Below are 26044 nucleotides of genomic sequence, written 5' to 3'. Positions count from 1 at the left end.
AGGAAAAACAAGTTGACATTTTCCGAGGTTGAGCTCGTTGAACGTCTTCCCGATCTCTCGTTGTCTTCCACTGATTTTTGTCCGCTAACACCTCGAATAACTCCATCTGTTGGCAAGTTACAAAACTAGTCTCGAAACTTTTTGGGACCACCTCGTAGTGCATGAAAGACCATTGGTCCATGACCAGGTTCCATGCAGAACAGATCAGCATCCATGTAGAATAGATCAGTGTAGAGGTCAACCGATTAATCGGCACTAATATTTGGCTGCTGGAACCATCACCTATCGAGGTGATGTAATCCATATCGTTTATCCGGCTTCCGGATCTGCTGGCATTACAAGAGTGGCCTCTAGAGGCCACTGTTTGTTTATACGAGTGAAAATGTGTGCTTAACAGAGAGCACTTTATTATCATTTATAAATTTATATATAAGTGAATATATTCATTTATATTTTCTTCAGCACATTTTCAAGATTCAGTAGTGTTTTTGGTACTTTTGTAATGGATACTAAAATACTTTTAGTATCCATTTTTAAAACTATGGATTAATCAGTTATCGGCAAATACAATCCAACCTAGCTATCGGTATCAGTACAAGCCGATCCGGTGGACCTTTAGAACAGTGTACATGCACAACAGACCAGTGACCAGCGTCCATGAACAGATAAATGTTGAGGTTTTGTGTCGGGGGTCTGCAGGACTGTACTGTAAACACATCTGATTATTTTCAGAATCCAGTAGCCGTTACTGGAAGAGATTTATGGCGCCAATCTCCAGCTGGGTAACAGACCAACCAAACCTTCTCCCTTGTTTTTGCAGATACATTTCCAATTAAATGGATCAGTCAGCAATTGCAGATAGCATCACAGGTTCACACGGCACAGACAGAAAGGGGGGGGGAAGCATCCCGGTGAAACCCACATGGACAGAGAAAAAAAGAGGAAAGCTTGTGGGAGGAAAAAGGCAACAGTGTGGATAACATGGCCTGTCTGATCACTTCAGGTGAAGAATGGAGAAAAAAAACACCACGTTTCAGAGCTTATCAGAAAGACTGACCTCTAAGCCAAAGACTGGACACAGCATTTTCACTAATCATATTATTACCACAAACGAATCAACGGCTGTTTTCACAAGTGAGCATTATCACAGGATAAACAGCTGTGGCGCAGCGGTCAAGGTTCAGAGCTGGTAATCCAAAGACTGGAGGTGCATTAGGAATTGCAGTGCTAATCCATCGTCCTACAAACACCGACATGCTTTGTAAGTGTTTTGTATACTCTAGCACATTATGGGAAATCAAGACAATAAGGTTTGGGAACAACTGATGGATCCTCAAGCAACAATCATGACTATGGGGAGATTACATCGTGTCTGGGTCGTCTGGGAGTACAAAGGGGGGTTGGGCATCAAAAATTTAAATCAACATCCAAAAATGTACAAGAACGATGATTTTTTTTTTCTTCCTTCAAAAAACCCAGCTTGTTAGCAAGTTGGCAGTTTGGCAGTGCTGGGACTTGAACCCTCACTACTTGAACATGAAGCCACCACTGAATTGTACATGGTTTATGAAGCCTGGATGAAACATGAATCTTATATTTAGGTGTCCACAAATGTTTGCCAGTATAGTGGAACTTTCGGTGGGTAGGAGGACATCATGTATGTTTCAGGGACACCTTCAGGAGAAGAGCGGCGATAAGAGGTTTTAGGTGACCTGGAAGAACATCTATTTTGCATTATGAAGAAAGCGGGCCACAGTGGTTTCCCCACAGCTGATATGAATATAAAACTTTGGGCAAAAACCTATCGCGTGTACGTGTAGGCATCAGTGTGTGTATCCATGCGCTCAAAGTCTTTGTCTGCAGAACTCCACCGCAGGAGAGCCCTACTGTAAGCATCACTGCACTCTTCCATTCGGCCTGGGAGTGCTCACAAAGGCAATGCACAATATGCCACAATATGGAGAGGAAACCATGCTCGTCTTCAAAACAGTTCCTCATATAACGCATGACTGTTCGCCGCAACGAGTCGCCGAGTCCAGGTCAATTCCATCTTCCCTTTCCGTATGAGAAACCGTGAGCGTGGTGCAACGATGAACTCTGAAGGGCATTGGGATTTCAAAATGAGGAGCGGAAAGCAAATAAAACGCTTTTTTTTTTTTTTTTTAATGAGCCGGTGTGGTGTGGTTTATTATAAGCCGGGTTGTGCCGGTCTGGTTTATTGTGAGCCGGTATGGTTTAATGTGAGCTAGTATGGTTTATTGTTAGCCGGGTTGTGCCGGTCTGGGCCAGTATGGGTTATTATGAGCCGGGTTGTGCCGGTCTGAGCCGGTATGGCTTATTGTGAGCCGGTATAGTTTATTGTGAGCCGGTGTGGTTTATTGTAAACCAGTGTGGTTTATTGTGAGCCGGTATGGGTTATTATGAGCCGGTGTGGTTCATTAGGTGTGGGTTATTATGAGCCGGGTTGTGCCGCTCTGAGCCGGTATGGGTTATTATGAGCTGGTTTGTCTTAGTTTAGCTGGTGTGGTTGTCAGCAAGTTGTCAATATCTCAGCAACATATCTTGTTCCACATTTCAAGATACTATAACCCACAATAGCAATAAAACTGCTCAAAGCAGTAATAGGAAGAAAATGCAAAGACTTAAAATGTGAAACAGAGACTAAGCCTTAAAGGGATTAAGTGTGGCTGGGGAGGGGGTGGTGGTGGTGGTGGGGGACTTTAGAAGTCTGAAATCACTAGCACTACATAGAACTGTTACGCAGTGTGTTTATCAGCATGTGTGTGACTTTGAAACAAAACACTCAGTCACTATCTAGTGCAGAAAAACCCTATTGAAGTAACAAATGTTGCCTCCATAAGAGCAGTCAACACAAACACACATTCAGAAGCGAGCGCCAAATAGAAAAGTATTAAAAAGACATCCAGACTGCTTAAAGAAAAAGTTCATTACACAGTTATTAAAAACACAGAGCTGCAGCACGAGTATAAAGAGAAGCGCAAGGCCAGGGATGTGGCGCGCAGGCTGGCAGACGCGGCGCAGAAGCGTCTTTGAATTGGGGGTAATTATAAAAGGAAAAGACAGCCCGAAACAAAAGAGCGGTTTTATGGAGCGCCCGCTATCTGGAGAGTCGCTCATTAGCCCAGCAGGGTAATTAGCAAGATGCCGCAGTCCTCGTTAAGGAGAAGTCATAATCGTAAACAAATGACGGTAAACTCCCGCCGCGGTCCCTTCTGTAATGAACTGCCACTGATCTCAAAATGAAAGTGAGTGAAGACAAACACACACACAAACACGGAGAGCGTGGGGTATGAGGGATAAACGTGGCTCAGTTTGCATTAAACCTCTGCTCTTTAATCCCACAAAAAGCCTCCGGTTACACAAGCAACTCAGGGCACAGGACAAGCAGAGGACTCGTGTGTTAATACGAGGAAAAGACAAAACTTTGAATGGAATCTCAAAATCTGAGATAAAAGGAACAGGTTAAGAAGTTTTGAAAGTGTCTTCTGTCTGCAATGCAAATCACAGCAGTCTTCCTGTATGATGGAAAACGAGCTTTAGGGAGACAAGCTTCTACATGACCTGTGTCTAATCAAACCACCAGTATTCACTGGGAGAAGTGTTTAGATTCCAATGGAGTCGAGGTGATATACGAGTGGACGTGGTAAGGAGAGTAAAAGGCTTATCATCTCATCTCACTGCTGGAGCACACCTGCTGTAGGAACACACTGGATGGCGAGATCAGTGTTAAAATGTGATATCCCATTCCACATTTAGTCCCCATTCACCGTTATAATAACTAGAAGTCGGAGATTGCTGGGACTATCGACAAAAATCCATAACGATAGTTTTTCCTGGTAACAGCTGACATTATGAGAGCGGCCTCTAAAGGCGAATCACTGACACCACGTGCTGTTTTTTATTTTGCCGCACAGAAAGCGCTCTATTTAGCACATTTCTAATTTATTATATAGTTATATTTATACATATTTTCATGATTCAGTGCTTTCATGATTATGTACTGTCATGATTGTACTCATGATTTCATGAGTACAATCCAACCTAGCTATCGGTATCGACAAAATCCACTATCGGCCGACCTTCAATAATAATCTCCACTACATTCCCAAAGTGTTCAATAGGTTTAAGGTCAGAGCTCTACAGCAAGAGAACTTCCACTCCAAACCATGTAAAGCATATCTTCATGGAGCTGGCTTTGTGCACAGTCATGCTGGAAAAGACATATTTTAGAACAGCGTGCCTCCAACTATGCGCTAACAGTTTGAGGGAGAACCACATATAGCTGTAAAAGTACATTTTAAAATGTATCTGACTACGTCTAATGTCCTGAAGACACTTACAGTAAGTGTGTAAAGTGGTAAGAAATGAAAAAAAGGAGACAGACAGAAGAAAAGGGCATGGGCTAAATAAATCTGAAAAGCTACCTGCAGAAGAGGTCTCTGGACTCCCAGGTTCTTCATGGTGTCAGCGCTGGCCAAGATCTTGAGAGGATCGGCCACTTTAGTGACTATTTCGATTTCTTTATTGGTCTCGGTGCGCACTTGGTTCAGAAACAGCTCTTTGATATAGTAGGTGAGGAAGGTGCGGAGCTGACACTGCTTCCCCGAGCCCATGCTCAACTCGATCTCCTGAATAAACCTGGGGAGAGACGAAGACAGAGTAAGAATCCTAAAGTGAATAGTTATTGACAGAAAAAGGCAAACACACCAGAATCAAATTACTTTAGAATCTGAGTAGAGCTTAAATTCACAACAAAATTAATTTGATTTTTTTTAAAACCAGAATAATCAGAATGTATTGATGCCATAGGTTGTAATTGTTGGGTTTCAGTTGCTCGCAGTAAAATTAAAGTAAAATACAAAAATATACAGATTAAGTTATAAAGTGAAAGGAAATTTGTAGCAGCAGTGAAAAAGGCATGAAAATCTAAACTTTTAATATATCCAACTGTATATTTTTTATATCATGGATCAGAGGTCTGTGACTACTGACTTATTTACATGACAGCCAAAAAGCATTAGAATGAGATCCTGTCACACCCAAAGTCTAAATAAACTTTAAGAAGGGTGAAGTCTGCAGAAGCCAAATCTGGCGAGTAGGATTGGTGCGGAAGCAAGATCACGTGGATGATCATATGGCGTTCTCTCCGCCGATCATCATGCGCGAATTGCTGAATGGTTTCGGCATTTTCAGGGGTTGAGCTCGTCGACGGTCTTCCTGATCTCTCGTCCGGTGATGTTGAGCTCTTCGAAGGTCTTCCTGATCTCTCGTTCCGGTGATGTTCTTCTGTTCTTGAAGTGTGCGAACGCCTCGTTGTGGGGGATTTGCCCAGTTTCACGCAGAATTTCACGTGTGGCCCTTTGTTCTAGCTTGCTGTCCATGACGAAATCGCAGACTTGGTAACGCACCTGGTCAGAACAGCGCCAGTTATCACCATTAGTCTCGAAACTTGTTGATACCACAGGGTTCTCCACCACGTTCACGGTCAGTCAGAAGAAGTTTTCTTAAAGAGTTAAAGATTTAATCTCCTATAGAAACAAGGTTGTGGATTACCTTTCCTAGAAACTATAACGTGGGAGAATACATTCTTACATCGTCACAAAACCAATGAGTCCGTGCAAAAGCTCTTCTTCAATCATAGAATGTAAAAAAAAAAATAAATAAATAAATAAATAAAAACACAAACTAAAATATATACAGGTCATTCTTTAAATCCTTGCATTTATGACCATTTATGGCCTTGTGCCCTGTTATCTTAAGCATTTAAGAGACATTTGTTTAATCCTAAAAGCCTACTAATGACAATAAGAAAACTTTCAGTCCCCGGGCTGAGCGTATCCTGGTAAAGTGCTTGGTAAAAGAAATAGTGCATGGGGGCTACTCCAACACAAAACAGCCAGTAAAACCATGTTTCCTTCTGACAAGCTGCTACCGTAGAGCAACTCCTGAAGACAGGAAATCTGGCAACATACCCTCTAAAGGGGCAAAACAATTCAGCCCATTAAACAGCATACTTTTTCCCACATGGAGAAAAGAGACACCAATTCTGTTCCAGTTTTAAACGAGAAAGCAGAAATGCCTGGCTAGGTTTCCTGAGCAAACACACACTGCTTGCTGCTGTATGAGCATCTGTCACATCTGCCACAGCTGAAGCTGTCTGGTACGGCGTGACAGATCGAGTGACGATGATTGATTTATGGCGTAATGTTAGAAATGGTCGTTCTTCGTGTAGGGAAGAACCCAGTGTAAGAGGGGTGTGGGTGAATATTCACCACAGCTGAGTACAGCTGTTCTGACGGATAGGTCGCTAATTTAAGCACGGGAGGTTTATTGTTAAACAGAAATCGCTGAAGGTTTATGTAAGAGAAAAGCAGAAAATAAACAAGCTCCAGTTTCAGCGCCAGGAATTTGTCGATAACTCTGTCCCACATGATGAGGCTGCAAGAAACTGGGCATACAGATATCAATGAGGCTCAATGAGAACATATTGAGCCTGTTTTTACTTTCTGGCAAAGCACACGGAAGAGGATAAAGGGAGGAGGCGTTGTTAAGGGAACAGGCCGTCCCATACCCACTGACAGGGGCTATAGATCAGCCAGTAGTGCTGATTGATCACCATGAACACAGAGGCTTATACCTAAAACCGCTTCTCTCAGCAACGCTCCAACCAATTAGCTCAACCAGTCGAGGATGCTGAGCTCTTTCACTGCGCGTGTGGAACTAAAAGAAAGAAATAAACAATAATAAATAAAAAAAAATAAGAATTTTTACTTACAACTTGGCTCAGTTTTAGCCATTAGAAGTAAAACTTTTACAGAAACACGATTCTGCCCATAATCAACGTCGGCCATTATCGACAACAAGCTCTCGCGCCATCATCTTAAAAACGCTCATCGAACGAGAGACAGGGGCAGATGGGTTTGTGTAAATTGGCACGTTGTAAGTGCTCTGATAATGGGGTAAAAATAAATAAATAAAAAGGGAACCAGTGAAACGATCAATAGATGAACAAGTGTCCATCTGCTCATGAACTCAAATCTACAGTATTTTTTTTGAGTATGATGAGGTGAGATGGAGTTTCAATGATGTCTATTAAAGTGGCGATAGAATCAAAACTGGTTTTTCACCAAGTGTTATGATAGTACGTCTAGACAGGGCAGTTTCTAGCCATTTTGGCAAACTAGGCTAGATTCCTATCATTACCCAAACCCCCGGCCCCCCTCAATGACTGCGCCCCAATACTCCACCCCCACACCATACAAATCATTTGCAACCTTCCATAAAAAAGGTTAAACACATTTGATAATCAAGTATGTTAGAATATACTGTATATTACCCCCCCACCCATTAAAATTATTGACTACACCTGGAAATGGTGCTGTGTCTAGATACATTCTTGACTTTGATGCTTCGTGCATCCTTTCTACAAAAACTGATGAGTACGCTTTTACACGTATCTGTACTTTACTGAAGTATTTCCATTTAGTAAAACTTTAACTTCACTACATTTCAAAGTCAAATCTCTGACTATTAACTCCACTACATTTTGCGAAATCAGTCGTTCCTTTTTATTTATGAGGATAAAAACTTAACCGCTCAAATCAATCAATCGTGGTTGAGCGCTCTTTATGTTTAGAACTTGTTTTGCTTGGTGCTTTGTGTATCTACTGATCACCAACATACAGTTCAGCATCAGTTCAACATCAAGCAGAACATTTAGAGAGGAATAAATGATGAAGAAACTCCAGACTCGAACTCACCACAACACACGTGACTTCATTTGTAAGATTATTTTTTTTTAGTAGTTGAATAGAAGGTTTTGGGCTCATGATATTTTAAATAGAAATCAATCAGTGTTTAACTCATTAATATCATTCTACATAGACCTGTTCACGTAAATTGAGTTGATTAAGTAAGTCATATTTTTCAGAGTTCATCTGTACTTTAACTCAACTATATGGTCTGTGTGATTCGTCCACCACTGGTCTTTAGACACTGTCAGAGCTTTTCCATCAGTAAGAATATCGTTTCATCTGCCAATTGTCAGACATCTCTAAATCATGCCCTGCAGAGTCTCTGTCACCATCTACACCTCTTATCACATCCCATCAGTCATCACATATGATAATGTCTCTAAATGTTTTTTATACCAAAGCCCTAATTCAACTCTACAGGAGAGTTCCTAGAGCGATACTCAATCCGAGCTAATACAAACTATTATCACTATTAACGCATAAGCAACCAATTACCTTTTATCATCATGATTGAGACATTATTCAATTCATTTGAATTTCTTAAACGAATTATCGCCTGAATAACATTTGTAAACGTTTAAGTCATTAACTACGGCCTCTTCTGACTTGCTAATTGCAGGAGCCGCGATAACGAACTTATGGTCGTTATCATGATTATACAGTGGCTTATAAAAAATATAATAGAGAGGTCCCTATTACAATTATCATAACCCCCAGGAGCGGAGCAGAAATATATGTACTACTAATGGACGTCTGAGTCCCTGAACAGCGTAGCGGGGGGGAGGGGGGTGCCCCACTCGGTAAAGATGACTCCATTATCAATCCATCACGTCCTCGGCGTAAATGCACTCTGCTATATTATTCATCCCATATGTTGTGTGTACATCCTGCTCTCCTCTATGTCCGTCTCGCTCTCTCCGAGTTTCTCCCTAATCCCGTCCTTTGCTTCTCTGTTATTATTTCACTCACGTAAATCTCCCTGATCACTTGCATTAGGAGGTAAATACGAGGCGATGGCTGCCTCGGAGGCCCGTCACCTCCTAAGGCTAATCAAATTCCGCTCTGCCCGATCTGATTGGGAGACGTGCGAGCGCCGCTGCCGAGAGAAACTCCGGCGAAGGAAAGCGCCCGAGAAAAAAAATACGCAGAGGAAGCCATCAACCGTGTCGTTTTAGAGAAGCGAAAGGAGAAAAAGAAAAGATAATAAAAACAATCTGAGGATTAACGCATGCAGCCGGCGCTCGGTATCCAATAGCAACAAGGACATATGCCGTTTTTTGAAAGCACCGAGGAGCAATTAGACACATGCAGGAGCAAACAGCGTGATATGGAAATGAGCGTCGAGAGATTTTTTTCTATCGGCTCACTTTAACGCAGTTACGCCATTAACCTGGTCTGATCAAGACCTCTTTCATCACTCATCATCACTTCATTCATCTGTAATATATCCAGTGGTGAGAAATGACTGAGGGAATTCGTGTCACCTCATATTTATATCACAGCGATACATAAAGGTCTGCATTTTAAACGAGGCCTGAATCCGGCCTGCACTCGAGATCATTTGCGCAGATCTGCAGAGTTAAACTGTCTGCATGAATCCGAGCCTGAAATGGGTTTCTCACAACTTCTAGCAAAATATGTCCGTTCTCTCAGTTTCTGGCATCAGTCTCACTACTCACATTTGACAATTTGACATTTTTGTGTAATGAGACAGAATGAACTCACTAAGACACTGTAAAGTTTGTAGAATCTCATGTTTATCATATGCATTTTATATATTTTATAGAAATGAATGTCTTTGTAGTAAGTTGTAAAAGTTGCAGAATGTAATGCTTTGTAGCATGCAAAGCTTTACAAGTACAATGTCCTTACATTGTGTGTGAAAAAAAAAGTAAAGTTATGTAAAATTTTACAGTATGGTGTAAAGTTTAATAATATAGTGCAAGTTTTACAGTATGTTAAGTTTTGCAAAATGTTGTCCTTTTTCTGGTAATTTACAATGTTCTGCAGTGGTATGTCCTTACATCTATTAAATAAATAAATAAATAAATAAATAAATAAATAAATAAATAAATAAATAAATAAAAGTTTTACTACATGGTGTAAGGTTCTGTAGTAGTAGTATGTGCTTACATTTTGATTAATGTAAAGTTTTATAGTATGGTATAAAGGTTTACAATATTATGTAATGTTTTACAGCATGTTGTACAACTTTTCTAGTGTATCCTTACATTTTGTATATATGGAAGTTCTGTAAAGTTTTGCACATTTTTCCAGTATGTTACAAGATTTTATAGTGCACCCCCTCGTTTGATGTTTGTACAATTTTGCCAGTATGTTACATGGTTTTATAGTTGCATGTCCTTACATTTTGTAGAAATAGTACAGTACATTTGACAGTTTTGCAGTAAGTTTTATAGGTGTGCAGTATGTTTTACAGTTTTGCAGTGAGTTTTATAGTTTTACAGTGAGTTTTATAGGTGTGCAGTATGTTTTACAGTTTTGCAGTGAGTTTTATAGGTGTGCAGTATGTTTTACAGTTTTGCAGTATGTTTTACAGGTGTGCCAGTATGCTACATAACACATTATAAACATTTCTGACACACAAACCATTTAGAATGCATAATAAAATGGTTGTAAAGTATAATCAACTTTATCAAATGTTAATAATGTTTTTAATGCGTTATAACATTCGACAAACGGCCTTAGGCACAGCATTTGAGAGTTAATGTCTTTGTTCTAGCAATGACAGCTTGGTGTTGACCTTCAGAGCAGAGGTTTAACATTACTACCAATGAGTTACCACTTGTTTAACTATAAGTTTGGTTACTGACTGATAGTTAAATCCTTTTATTTGTGAAAGCTTCCATTTAAAAGATTAACAATGAATTAAGAAGATTTATTCTAAATCTGAGATTGATCCATGTGAAGGAAATTCAGCGTATGATGTAGAATCTGCTCTGTGCAATAAAACCTGTTTGTTTTTAATTATTTTGAGATGGTTGTATTGTTTCACGGCCGCTACATACTTACAGTCCATTCTGTTTGTCAAAGAAAGTTCTTTGTCCATGCAGACAAAACAAAACCCTACACTATGGTGGATTAAACAGCCGGAGCCCGAGCTCGGTCTCCACGGTGACACCACGGCAACACCGCCTCCGCGTGTGCGCCAGCGTGGGCCGTTTCTGTCTGTGAAATCTTAATTAAGTAGCGCTCAAATCTGCTTATCGAATTAAAAGGGGTTCGGGGCGGAGCTTCTTCAGCCAGCAGGACGCAACTCGGCTGTCTCGTTAACCAATCGTCTTTAAGACCTGAGAAGTTGAACAAGACAAAAATGACGCTAGGTCCACTCTGATTAACCCCCCACCGCCCCACCCCCGCACACCGCATCCACGATCTGGACAACGGTTACACAGTATGCGACGATGCATAACTCAGTGTTAATAAGGAGATTATGATATGTAATTACAGGCCAGGTTTTTTCATACACCTCCTGCTGAAAGAGATTTGCTATGTGGCGTTCGGGACCAAATGGCACACGTAATTGTTCGTCAAGAGGCGATCTTCATTCGTCCGGGGGATAATGAGCCTGGCACGTGCAGGGCAGAAGAGGCTGGAGAGGGACTCGTGCGACGAAATAACAAAATACTGATCTTTCTTCCATGCTGGTGTTTGCACAGCTGCTAGTTTTATAATGTATGCACGGTTATCAATTGCATCGGCTTATAGCTACACGTGATCTGTTGACTTTGTGTGAGAAATATTCCCCGTAATTCCGGATTCCTGTCCCTCTGTTCTCCCAGACCGAGCAGAAGAAAGATGACAGAGAATATTGTCAATAACAAGATATGCATTTCTTGAATGAATTTCTCAGAGCTTGCAATAAACTGAAAGAGATAAAAGTGGAGGGAATAAAGAGAAATGAGAGAATGAGGCAGATGGAAAGGCAGATGGAAAGCAACAAAGAACGCACACAAGAAAGTTAGAAATGAAGCAAGAAAGAAAAGCAAGCCAGATTAAAAAAAAACAAGAAAAAAAAAGCAAGCAAGCAATAAAGAAAGAAAGTAATATAGAGAAAAAGAAAGCAAATAAGAAAGAAAGAAAGAAAGAAAGAAAGAAAGAAAGAAAGAAAGAAAGAAAGAAAGAAAGAAAGAAAGAAAGAAAGAAAGAAAGAAAGAAAGAAAGAAAAAGCTAGAAAGAAAGTAATAGAAAGAGAGAAAGAAAGAAAGAAAGAAAGAAAGAAAGAAAGAAAGAAAGAAAGAAAGAAAGAAAGAAAGAAAGAAAGAAAGAAGAAAGAAAGAAGAGAAAGAAAGAAAGTATTATAGAGAAAGAAAGAAATATAGAGAAAGAAAGAAAGAAAGAAAGAAGAAAAAAGAAAGAATGAAAGAAAGAAAGAAAGAAAGAAAGAAAGAAAGAAGAAAAAGCTAGAAAGAAAGTAATATAGAGAAAGAAGGAAAGAAAGAAAGAAAGAAAGAAAGAAAGAAATAGAGAAAGAAAGAAAGAAAGAAAGAAAGAAAGAAAGAAAGAAAGAAAGAAAGAAAGAAAGAAAGAAAGAAAGAAAGAAAGAAAGAAAAAGTTTAAAATGTAAAAATAAATAAAAGAAGGGGCAGAGAAGTGAATGAATGAGAAATATGATGAACAGATTCTGACTGTTGTACTATTTTATAGTTTTAGTTTTACAGGTAATAAATGAGTATAAAATTATTAAATGAAATTATGAAATAAAATAAGATATAATATTGTTATAATTAATGTGGTTGTATTACATAAAAATGCATATAATATTTAAATGATTTCTAATAAAAATGAGTAGAAATAAAGTGTGTATTTTGGTTTTAATGCGTGTGAGACGTCTCCTGCTCATCAGCAAATTAAACCCTGAAGCACCAAAACCCTCCGTCTCTTCTCCATGACGTGCATTCTCTCAATCAAGCAACACACACACACACACACACACACACACACACACACACACACACACACACACACACACACACACACACACGCACACGGAGGGTGGTAGTTTATTAGTGGTGCCTGCTTCTGATTGCGCTCGACAGCGTCTAATTAACTGTCATTAGAAAACAGATGTGTGAGCCCAGGGCCTGAGCTGGATTACGGCTGTGTGCAGTCTGGCCTTCTCTCTGTGTGTTTCGCATAAACACACCGATGCACAAAGCCACTTTCACACTCCTCCTCTTCCACCCCCAAACCAATTACACGCTCAGTAATCAAACCATACATTCAGCATAAATATGTGTATGCATTAGTAAATAGGTGGAGGAGGGAAAAAAAGAGAGGGAGGAGAAAGGGGAAAAAAGTCTCTGACCAGACCATCAATAATATGAGATAAGCGTTTTCCCTGAAGCCACTGGGACAAGCCGCCATGCAATCTCTCCATTTCTGCTGTGTGTGTGTGTGTGTGTGTGTGTGTGTGTGTGAGTGAGAGAGAGAGAGAAGGAGAGAGACCTCGAGCTGTTGTTCATGTATCTGACACACACACTGCAGTGTGGAGGTGTTCAGGGTGTATGGTTGAGTTTTGGGGATTGACACTGATGCTTATGTGATGTGAGGGAAAGCACTGTAGGGTTTAGATCGTCTACAGGTACTACAGAAAGAAATATAGGTAAACTTGTTCTCTGCTCCCAAAAAGAACAGGAAGTGGAGAACACTAGAGGAACATTACGGCTGGTTTTGTCCAAGCAACTGTGAGAAAATGGCAAAGTAAACAAAGCGAAGGTCTCATCAGTCTGTTCTCACATGAACACTTTACATCTGGTTGTTCTCCTATGACCGTGTACAAGCGTTCTGGACTGTTCTCACGTCGGACTGTTCTCCCGCGCCCACGTCGGACTGTTCTCACGTCGGACTGTTCTTCCGCGCCCACGTCGTAATGTTTTCACGTCGGACTGTACTCCCGCGCCCACGTCGGACTGTTCTCACGTCCAACTGTTCTCCCGCGCCTACGTCAGACTGTTCTCCCGTCGGACTGTCTCACGTCGGACTGTACTCCCGTGCCCACGTCGGACTGTTCTCACGTCGGACTGTTCTCCCGCGCCCACGTCGGACTGTTCTCCCGCGCCTACGTCAGACTGTTCTCACGTCGGACTGTTCTCCCGCGCCTACGTCAGACTGTTCTCACGTCGGACTGTTCTCCCGCGCCCACGTCAGACTGTTCTCCCGCGCCCACGTCAGACTGTTCCCACGTCGGACTGTTCCCACGTCGGACTGTTCCCACGTCGGACTGTTCTCCCGCACCCACGTTCCAGTGCAGCTGAGATCAGAATGATTACTCGCACTCAGATTTTAATCTTCTGACCCTCAGCCTTAAAGCACTGTATGGTGCTGAAAGATAATTCTGCACCGTGGCGTTTTGTGCACTGGACTTTCTACGCACTCACTTTTGCAGCTTTTCCTCCTGGTCTCTAATGGACTAATGGAGATGGAAGGGAAGGAAGACCAGGTCAGGAATAATGGTCTGATTTCTTTTCAGCTTTTTTCCCTCTGAACCGGAGGAATTTAGTAGCTTTTAAAGAGATAATAAAGACTGATGACTGCACACACTCCTGTATGATTCTGCTTCCTCTCCGTTCTGATTGGTCAGAAGGTGTTGAGTTATGTTCTATAAGAGCAGCTCTAACGTTTAATACGTTACTGTTTCTATAGCAACCAGAGGGACTTGTACAGCTGACACTTTATGGAAGAAGAATTTAAAAACTGATATTTGGAAGGGTTTCAGAAAAGAGATTTGTGTTTCGCTCTTTTTTTTTTTTTTTTTTGAGTCCTCTCACACACACACACACACACACACACACACACACACACACACACACTAGTAATAGCATATTGGAAATGCTTATCAGTGTTTGTGTGTGTGTTTTGTTTGTGTGTCTGTCCGTCTGTCCATCCATCCATCCATCCATCTATTTATCCATTCATCCATCCATCCATCGATCTATTTATCCATCCATCCATCCATCCATTTATCCATTTATCCATCCATCCATTCATCCATCTATTTATCCATTCATCCATTTATCCATGGCCTAAGATGTTTTTATTTATTACATTTATTGCCATTTATACAATTTGTTTATTAATGTTTATTTGCTCTTTTGTACATTTACATTTGCAGCATTCAGCAGACGTTCTTATCCAGAGCGATGTACAAAAAGTGCCTTGAGTCTCCAGCAGTGAATAAATCTACACTGGTACACCAGATTACAAACTTAATATTAATATAACTCTTGAATTCTACAAAGCAAACTTGGAAAAGTGTTAATTTAAGTAATTTAAGTGTTCAGGAATGATTTTGTAATGATTAGGTAAACACTATTGATTATTTCTCTATAAACGCATGCCCCCTCACCAGGTTCTTTATTTAGTACATTTTTAACCACTGCTTAAATACGCTTCTTCTTCTACCAGACAAATGCACCAAAGGTACAAAAGATGAAGTGAGAGAGTCGAAAAAATGGTCCGACATGAGCGCACTTCACACCTGCAGCGCTAGCAGAAGTGTAATCAGATTAGAGAGAGAGACAGAGAGAGAGAGAGAGAGAGAGAGAGAGAGAGATCCATCACATCAGCAGTGTGAAGTAACCTTTCAACACATTCTGAACGCCTGAATCGTAGAACACTGCCGCACTCCGGTGATTTTATGGCATTTATAGAGCGCATAACGTTCGTTTATATATTTAAATACCATAAACTCTCGTATTCCTTTTTTTTATTTTAACTTTGATCCCTCAGTTTCACAGAGAAATCGTGATGCATGAAGCTTAAAAGCGATCGTTTAGCACTGCGAGGCAGTGGAGGGGATTTACACCGCTCTTATAAACGACTTGTGGAAGAGAGTGCTGGAATGCCCCACGGTGCCACTAGATGGCAGTAGGTCAATGCTGAGAACACGCCGTGCTCGGCATTACAGTCTGACTGATGAAGTCAGAGCCCTTAGGATGTATTAAGACTCTAGAGGAGGACGATCTAAACGGTCTTTACCGAGTGAGACATTCGGCTTCCACTTTCGCGTTTAAACTGTAGGAACACGGACACGATCAAATCAACGCCGCGTCCCACCAGCTCCAAACCGTCACCACAAAGTTGGAGGCACAAAATATTATTGGACATCTGCAGCATGAAATTTTCCCTTTAGTTGAACTTGGAGATCCAAAACCTGTTCCAGCATGACAAAGCCAGCTCCATGAAGATCATGGAAGATCTCCTGCTATAGAGCTTCCTATTGAACATGATGAATGTGAACGCTGACTGCACATAAGACCTCCTCACCTCGCCTACATCAGTACCTGACTTTACTCACACCCTTTAATCTGAATGAGGACAAATTTCCACAAAATCGTGAAGAACGTGTTCCCAGAAGAGGAACTCAATGTGGAACGGGATGTTCAAAAAGCTTAACGGTCGTGTGTCCAAATACTTTTGACCGTGCAGTGTATGTATCATGGATGTTTTTCTTGTTTGTACAGATTTATGTATTAAAGTATCTTTTCTGGGTATATCATTTATTTATTTATTTATTTTTCGTAACATTTTCTATTCATCTGTTTATCGACGTAATCAGGATTTTGTTTTACTTCGTGGCACATATATATTACTTATTATTATTATTATTATTATTATTATTATTATATTTACGATATATTTACAAAATAACGTACAAATGTATTCAATTATTTTTAAGTAGACTATTCAATTATTATTTATGAGCAACGTTTCGCAGTTGTTTTGTTTATTTATTGTTAATATTTCGACTAATATCTATTTACACGTTTATGTATTTGTTTATTTGTATTATTTATATATTTTTATGTACAAGATTTGTTTATTATACTATTTGTGAAATATGTTATTTTTATCTATCGGTATAATTTGAAGACGTGTTGATTTGATTGTTCTATTTATTTAAATAGCTGAAGCATATTTGTATTTTTCTGAGTGATTGCTGCGTTTTTCTTTTTTTAGGTCCTTTTTATTTTTCCAATTTAGGCGAGTAAATTGCCTTTGCGTTACAGTGATATAATCGGAGAGCAACGCTGAACTGACTGCGTGTCCTCGGGCTACGCAGCTCATCACAGGAAGCGCTAATATCCATCCTGCTAGCGCTCTGGCGTTATAGCCGTGTGAAATCAGGTGAAATGAGAGCGGGCTGAATGGCTTTAATAATAAAACAGATTAAAAAGTACGCAATATAAAACGAATCCAGACGCGAATGGAGATGGAGTGGAAAGTACTGTCTGGACTGGATCGCGCAAGGAAGATCCATGGTTTTACAACGTGTGTGTGTGTGTGTGTGTGTGTGTGTGTGTGTGTGTGTGTGTGTGTGTTCCAGCTCAATTAAAGCCAGTAGAATCCATCACAATGAGAAAACAAAAGACTATTGCAGTTAACAGAAAATGAGATTGGCCACATGGTGACAAATGCCACTCCCCGTCTCACCTTCGTCTCTATTCGCTCTCGGCGTACCTGTATAGATGTAGATGGTAGCTTAGGGGTGTTGGTAGCTTAGTAGTTTTGAATCTGTAGGTCGTTAGTTCAGTCCCAGCAACACCAAGCTGCCACTTGGGGCCCCTGAGCAAGGCCCTTAAGCACATAGCTGCTCAGTTGTATGAATGAGGTCGTAAGTTAAATAAAATGCCATAAATGTTATAGTGCTATAAATAAGTATATAACCAGTCGCAATTCCCAATGAAAAGTCTGGTGCAGGGATCTCCAAACTTCCGCACAACACAGACCAATTTCGTTTTGAAAATACTCTGTACCGGTACTGTACTGGGTCACGACCCCGTGGTTGGAGACCTTTCTGGGATTTCAACTCACGGCCATCCAAAATCAGAAATCCACCATTAGCATTCCAGTTCCGGTTCTTTGTCTGCTTTGTGGAATCTGATTAGCTGAAGTCAGCCATGTTTCTCATTCGGTGAAACAAACAGCGCACCTATTCTCTAATTTAAATGAGTGCGCATCAGGTACCGGTGGGTTCCTTTACAAAAACACAAACGGTACAATTAGCATCAAAATAGCCCTGTCAACTACATGTATATACTGTGTGCTGACGCCTGAACCCTGGTGCTAGAAGTGCTCTTACTCTGTAGGCTCAAAAACGAGAACCGCACCACCACCACCGAAAAGACCACCACCAAAGAAAGAAATTAAAGCCTGAAGGTGTTTAAATAATCAATGAAAGATAAAGCAAATGTTATTCAAACTTTAAAGAAAAAACGTGCTTCAGAAGTCTTTAATACTGTTTACTGACAGCTGATGAAGTACAAATGAGCTTTTATAAAAAGTTTCACAATTTAATTAATTATACTATGACAATGCAATTTTTCCAAATTCGGCTACGAAAACCGACAAAATCTGGCGTAGAAGAAGAAAAAATAAAAAGGGCCTCGTTACATAATACTGAGATTTTTTTTTTTTTTTTTTTTTTTTTTTAAATGGATGCTGTTAGAATCCTAATAGAATCACAGTGGAGAATTATGACGAATGTCCGGCTTAATAAACGCCGAGGAGGAGACGTTAACCGGTGGAAGTCTCAGCACTCGTGTCCGCTCCTGAACGCAAACAGAGAGCGAGCCTCCTGCTACTGAAGTAACAAAACCTAACAAGACCTTAAGTACCCCAAATCAGAGCGTGGTCTACAAGAGGGGGCTGATTGTGACGTTAAATGCGAGTTGACTGACAGATGCAGAAGGGGGATCCATTTAACCCCTTTCAACAATAATAACGGCAATATCAATAACAGTAATAAGCCTCATTAGGTGCTGATTCAGGTCAGAAAAGAAAATGGCCATTCTTCAGTTCTGGTTTTCTCACTAATGAACGCTGCTCATCAGACCGTGACTTTCCAGTTACAGTTGGTCTCTTTGCTAGGACAGACAGCTAGGACAATCAGACAGAAGCCAGGATGAGTGGTTGTAAAAATAGTGAATGGGCCTCTCAGGAGGACGGTAACGTCGAGCTCATTTCCTGTGGACCAGTGAGTGCAGCTGCTCGAATAAAACAACAATGCTTCATCTACCGGTTTTTGTTCCTGTCCTGGGGAATGGTTCAGGATTCATTCAGGGTGCTGCGGTGGATACAAAAAAATTCAACATAGACAACGAGGTCAAAATCTAGCCGTACACAGCCGAAAAGAAAAAGGCTACTATCTAACAATGTAACATAATGCGAATGATGACTTAAAAATCCCATAAAGAGAAATTTCTACAAACAAAATAACTGGTAAAAAAATTCTAATCATAGAAAATTTTTTATTTTTTTTGCAGATTTTGTCCAGCAAGTTGATTGTTCATCTGGAGCGAAATAACCACGTGCTGATTGATATAATTTCGATGTAATTTGGACGCGGTTTGAAACGGTCTGCGGTCATTTGGGAACAGTTTCTAACCGATTCGTTTTGATGACTTGGATTTCTCTCTAACCTCCAGGTGCTTTATGACGATCCTTCATTTTGTTGAAGAGAAGGGAAAAAGAAGGTCCCTGAGACCTAACCTTAAGGTAACACTATAGTTGGTAAACAGTAGTATAGGATGCCTTCGGATGTAGCGGCAAAAACGTTTGTCTTCACTTGAAATACGAGACCCAGACGTGTTCCAGCATGACGAAGCCCCTGTGCACCATGAAGATATGATTTAAATGGGTTGGAGTGAAAAATCTACTATAGAGCTCAACCCTAGAGAAGAATCATGGAACGAACTGGAATGCTGACAGCACCACAGGCCTCCTCACCTCACCTACATCAGGACATGACTGTTGTAGCTGAATGGACACAAATCTCCACAAAATCTAGTGGAACATCTCCACAGAAGAGTGGAGCTTCTTATAAGTGCAGAAAGACACTTAATGTGGAAAAGGAGGTAAAAAAAAAAGGTGTCCACAAGCTTTTGTCCATAAAGTATATATCTTATCAATGTGTTTTCATGTTTTGATTAAAGAAAAAAAATAATAAGATCAATAAATAACTGCCTCTTGTGTCCTCGTTCCCCTCGCTGCCTATCAAGCCTTTTACAGGCTACTAGTAAATTCAGGAGAACTGTATTGCTGTTAGTGTGCATCCTTAATGCCGGTGGGCATCCTTGTGGGCAGCCTTGTGGCTTGTTCAATCGACCGGACGCACCGTTTACCAAGGGACAGACAGATGGATAATGTTGTACATCTCTATGTCTTTTTCACTTTAAACTCATCCTCCACCTCCCCTTTTTCTTCTCCTCCTCCTCCATGAGGTGAAGGCCCAATGGAGAATGAACGTAACTGCCCCTCCCCATGTCGGTCAGACAGAAAGAGCGAGAGAGGACAATGTGTTTGTGTCAAAAAAAAAAAAAAAAAAAAAAAAAAAAGTAATCCAACAAAAAACTAAACGCATAGAGACAAAACTCAATACATTAGAAGTGATCAAAACAAGGCTAAGATCTAAAAATCCGTAGGGTTTTAAATGACACTGCTACAGTATCACACCACAATTATTTCTAACCTTTGATTGAGCTTACGAGGTGGTTTCAAGACTCACGCACAGTCACAGGGAGCGCCAACTTTCATAAGTCGGTGTGCCAAAAAACATTGTCCTTTGTACATTGGGAGCTGTGCAACTGGTTTCTTTACACGTGAGTTTCTCTCCAGAAAGTGAGCAAACTCACTTTGCCAGATTTGGCTCCTGAGGACTTCGCCCTCTTCCCTGAAGATGAAGATCCGGCTCTGAGGTCGCCATTTTGGCACAGTTGCGGAGATCACAAATTGGACACACTCCGAAAAGAAGACTTCCAAGGTGGAATGTTTTGAGGAGCTGATGTTGGATCTGTGACGATCTCAGATGTTCAGCTATTTTATAAGATGCTCAGTAGCTCCTGGTTAGACAACGTCAACTGACTGTAAAAAACTGTAGAAAGGACGTTACTCGTAATCTCACACTCCGTTGTTTATAAATCATAAAAACAATACAAATCACACTCTTGATATCACCCAAATGAAGATGGGTTCCCCTTTTGAGTTTGGTTTATTCCTCATACCATCTAAGGGAGTTTTTAACTCACAACGATCTGGTCATTAAAGCAGATATTGAAAGCAGGACAAGCTGATGAGGGCAAAAAAGAAGACCCACCCCATGTATAATGTATTAGGTTGGGTATTACTAGGTTCTTTGACCAGCCTTACTGGGAAACCCATGAAGGATCTAGTGCTGGGTTATAAAACCAAAGGCTCCCAAGTGTCTCGATAAAAAAGCTAGCCTTATTGTCGAGATCAGTTTTTTCAATCCTGATGGTTTTTAGATGAGCTGAATCGGGTCTATCGCCACCTCTTTGGTTCTACACCGAATGGTACTGGGAAAGTATCGAAAGAAATTGGAAACGAGACTCTATGCTTTATGAAGAGATGGTCTGAGGGAGAAGATCTTGAGTGGCCTGCTAAAGAGTTCTGATCTCAAGCCTATCAAACACTTTTGAGATGATTTGGACCGCTGACTGCACCCCAGGCCTCCTCACCTACTGTACATCAGCACCTTATTTTACAAATGCCCTTGTGGCTTAATGAGCACAAATCTAAACAAATCTAGTGGAATATCTTCCCAGAAGAGTGGAGGTTATTATAGGAGCAAATGGAGAGTAAATCTGGCACGCCGCAATCTTATAGTCAGGTGTCCATAAACGTTTCATCCGTATGTTAAAAGAAACATGTCTAAGAACTGCTAATTATCCATCAACCCTTTAATGAAGCCCACATCATCATAAAGTATATAAGGAATGCATGTTCAACTGCATGTTCAATGCAAACACCACCCACAGTTGAGAATCAGATATCTAATAAGCCAGCTCTGGGTGTCCGAGCTTTTGGGAAAAGCCATTCGGAGAAAGATCTGACTACAGAATTCCTCTATTCGACCCCCTCCTCTTGTCTATTCACACTCTCTCTAAGCCGTGCTGTCTCAGTCCCCTGGCAGCCATTTACACCCTAATTTGACCACGAGCAGCTCCATCTCTTCAGCCAGGTAGTAAATTGAAATTGGTTCGAGGTACATTGTCGGCTGATTGAATGTGAAAAGAAAACCATGGTGGTGGTGGGGGATCCATATGGTGCATGGCCCCCAGATAGAAACAATGGTCTTTTTTTTGTAAAAGCGGAAGTTTGCACGTTTAAAACTCAGGAGTAACATGAAAAGAGACCTAACGCTATAAAGCTTAACTGGTTCGACAGAAGCGCTCGCTGTTGCCAAGAAACGTCTCCGTAGCCCCCGAAAGGTGAAAATGCATCGGCGGAATGTGAGGCGGTTGCTGCGTTACACTTCGCATTAGCATGTGCGAAAGTGAGTGACGGGAACGGGATCTGTAGCCGTAAAAATAAACCCGCCCGTGCGCTCGGGCTGGTCTGTGAAGAACCTGGAAAGAAAATGGCTTCAAGGATGAGTCGAATTGGCTTCAGGAGCACGGATAATAACCTTCGTGCTTTGGATCATGAACAAACTATGAGCCGAGAGACAATTCCTCACCTGAAAAGAGGATAAAATCTAATTGAACGCAGCAAGAAACGAGTCCTGCGGTGGTCAGAAACGACCATGATGAATAGAATGATCTAATCAAACCGATACATACTGTAAAATAAACACTCATAAAACCTTCATAAGCCCTTCATACAACTTCTAAAAGCACTTACACAGACTTTATAGGTTGGTAAATGTAGGCTAAGACAGAAAAACTCTATCATGATGGGTGATATTCTTTTTCATATTTCTCTGTAAATTATTGTTTTTATTTCCTACAAAACATCTAACAAGCTATGACATCATCGATGGAGTACTATGAGGCATCAACACTACTTTAAAAAAGCTCATACGTCGGCTTAAACTCCATAATGGCTTCAAAGTCGTAATTTAATATACAAGGCGTATTCTACAAACGCAGCTGGAGTTGATCACGTTTGCCTGAATTACACTTAAAAACGATACATAACACGGAAACTTGTAGCGAATCAAAGCTCGTGTTCGCTTGAATTTTCACAATTTAATTAGCGGTCGAGCCGGCATTTCAGCTGCCCCAGGTTCCTGAAGCTTCAAATGAAAGATATTATCTTAAGAAGGACACAATTGACCTATAATTGGTCTTTCCTCTGTGAAATATTGAAACGGCTCCCATTTCTGCAGCGAAACCTCAGTTCGGCTGTCACCGGAGCAAGGAAAGAGGGAAAATGAAGACGAAGGAGCATTTTTGAGCAGTTAAGGATAACGCGAATGGGTTTTTAAGAGCGTAGGAAAAGGGTTGGACATCCCAGTAAGCACTGTTGGATCAATAGTGAGGAAGCAAAAGAATGGACCATTGAAGCTCTACCTAAAGTGGTGAGGGGGGGCCACAGTGAGACCAGACACTCTGAAGGCATTAGATTCAAGAGCGCTGCACAGCTGAAGACTGGACAGGAGGGCGTGGCTAGACAGAAATCACGCTGCTCAAGAAGAAAGCCACTTTGGCACGATGAGGAATCGGAGAAACTTGATAGTGCTGTGTCTAGCACAAGCTGAACAGTGAAAATATGGTGGCGGCAGCATCATGTTTCAGAAGCAGTTTTCATCCTCAGACTCTGGACTCAGTGTCGGAATAAAAGAACGAATAGAAGAACAGAACGAACAGAGCAAAACACAAAGGGCTATTAGAAGAAAATGTGCTTGAAGGCTTGAAAGGAACTTTTCACCTTTCAGCAGGACAAGGCTGAAGCAATGGCAGAGTAGTTCAAAACAAAAAAAAAAGTGAATATTCTACAGTGAGGAAGCCAAAGTGCAGGTCCGCGTCCCCGCTGAGAATCTATGTGAGATTTGCTCTCAACAAACAACGCTGAACCAAACTGAAAGAACCTGGAGCAAATCCGTAACTGAGAATGGGTGAAAATCACGAACAAATGGTCTACAAAACTGTAATTGCAGCAAGCGGTGGTTCAACAAAATACTAGTCCAAACTCAGCCATCCAAGCAGCATTTCCTACTTTTTACTTTTGTTTCAAAATCTGCTGGGAAAGAAATAGAATTTAGAACATACTGCTGAAAAATCACTGGCTGGAACAATCTGTACTCCAAATTACCCTTGTGACTTAGAAGAAGCTGAATAATTCCACAATACTTTTAACTTTCAATGACACGCACTGTATTACAAATATATACACATGTTTATCTGCACTCGTTCGTGTCAACAATGCTACAATCTGCACTTTCTGGCAGATTCTTAACTGTATTTTGATTACACAATGACAAAGTTTGATCTATCTACCTATCTACCTACCTATCTACCTACCTACCTACCTATCTACCTACCTATCTACCTACCTCCCTCCCTCCCTCCCTCCCTACCTACCTACCTACCTACCTCCCTACCGTCCGTCCATCTATCTATGTCTGTCTGTCTATCCATCTATCAGTCTGTCCGTCTGTCTATCTATATATCTTTCCTTCTTTCTCTTTCGCTCTCTCTCCCCATCTATCTATCTCTCTCCCCATCTATCTCTCTCCCCATCTATCTCTCTCCCCAACTATCTATCTATCTATCTATCTATCTATCTATCTATCTATCTATCTATCTATCTATCTATCTATCTATCTATCATCTATCTATCTATCTATCTATCTATCCATCCATCCATCCATCCATCCATCCATCCATCCATCCATCCATCCACCTATCTCTCCATCTCTCCATCCATCCATTTATGGATCTATCTATCGATCTATCGATCCATCTCTCTCTCTAACCATCTATTATCTATCTACATATCTATCCATCTATCTATCTATTGATCCATCCATCCATCTATCTGCCCATTTATCCATCCATCCATTCATCCATCCATCCATCCATCCATCTGCCCAACTATCTATCTATTTATCCATCCATCTATCCTTTACAAAATTCACAAACAGAATGGATCCTATGTTAATGTCATGACGGTCATAAATGCTCAGAATGTACTTATGAACAATCTTAACTCTACTTATCGCATTATAATATTTGTTTCAAAGAGCAATGAGAAGTGACACGCTGTAATACATTCTGACACGTTTTAATTTAGACCCCCCACAGATGAAAACGCAATATATCTATTTATGCGACAAAACAAAAGAAAACGTAGATTAAATATGCTGCATGTGTCTATTTTATGTTTCTATTCTGTTTTTCATTGTTTAAATTCTTTATCCCTGCATTCTAGTGTATATTCTGTACTAAATTACTGAATTATTGTAGATTATTATTTAACCTGTATATATTCGTATCTGTCATTTTACCATTTTATTTATTTATCCCCTTTTTTTTACATAACAGAGTGCATTTCAAACTGCGTATTTTTATGTGTGTGAATTTGAGCATCTACGCACCACAAATCAACACACTCGCGTCTCGAAATGAACAGACCTTATACGCATCCTCATACGAGCTCAGTGGTGAAGACTTTGGACTCTGGACCAGAGGGTCACAAGTTCAAATCCCAGCATCACCAAGCTGCCACAGCTGGGTCCTTATGCGAGGCCCTTAACCTTCAACTGCTCAGTTGTAAGTCGCTCTGGACGAGAGTGTCTGGCAAATACCATAAATGTAAATGCATCCCGACCTTATAAAATACTATGCTCAAGCTTCATATAGTGGAACACGATAATTACAGAATAATGCCTGTGTTTGGAATGTATTATTAATATACACAGTGTGATATATAGCATACACTACATCCGGTAACGCCTGGATAAATGCTAAGTAAGCTTTGTAAATACAAAATTAGCAATAAGCGAACAAGACCCTTAGACATACGGCGTCTGCGCTTTAAAACTGCATGAGCTGAAAATCTTACACCCAATTATCGGCAAACTCCTGATCGGACGCAGCTAACCACCGTGTTTACTTACATTTTTCACAGAGAAACAAATAACGTCAGGGCTGTGTGCTGCTGGGAGACATCTCCGTACGGCTAAATTATACTGTAAGAAACTGTAAGGACAGGCCTGTCGTCTCGAACGCTCTATACACAAAGCCACGACGTTGCCAAGACAACACGCCAGGTTTCAGCGTTTTCTCCGTCTAATATTATGAATCGGATCCGCCACTGAAACCTGCTCTTTTTCCGTGTTGAATGAATGTTTGGGTTTAACGGTTGAGCTCGTTAATGCTTCTCATTATGAGGTCTTCGGATGATGTGATTTTAGGAGCAAAAACTCATCAGGAGTCAAAAAGCTCGTGAAGTTCGGCAAGAAAAAAGATAACAGTAATAATAATTTTCTGACAAAACATTTT

At 40.7% G+C, this 26044-nt stretch overlaps 1 protein-coding gene across 2 annotated transcripts in view; it reads right to left on the bottom strand.

Annotated features, from left to right (window-relative positions):
- The window catches only part of exoc4 (exocyst complex component 4), a 142254-nt gene that overhangs the window by 39802 nt on the left and 76408 nt on the right, over positions 1–26044 (bottom strand). For both annotated transcript variants that reach the window (XM_046872785.1, XM_046872786.1), the window contains exon 11: positions 4446–4659. In XM_046872785.1, the coding sequence (XP_046728741.1) occupies positions 4446–4659 (214 nt within the window). The remainder of the gene's footprint in view (positions 1–4445; positions 4660–26044) is intronic.

Source organism: Silurus meridionalis, chromosome 18 (assembly GCF_014805685.1).
Source record: "Silurus meridionalis isolate SWU-2019-XX chromosome 18, ASM1480568v1, whole genome shotgun sequence".
In the NCBI taxonomy this organism is placed as follows: Eukaryota; Metazoa; Chordata; class Actinopteri; order Siluriformes; family Siluridae; genus Silurus; species Silurus meridionalis.
This window is presented reverse-complemented; position numbering and strand designations above follow the sequence as displayed.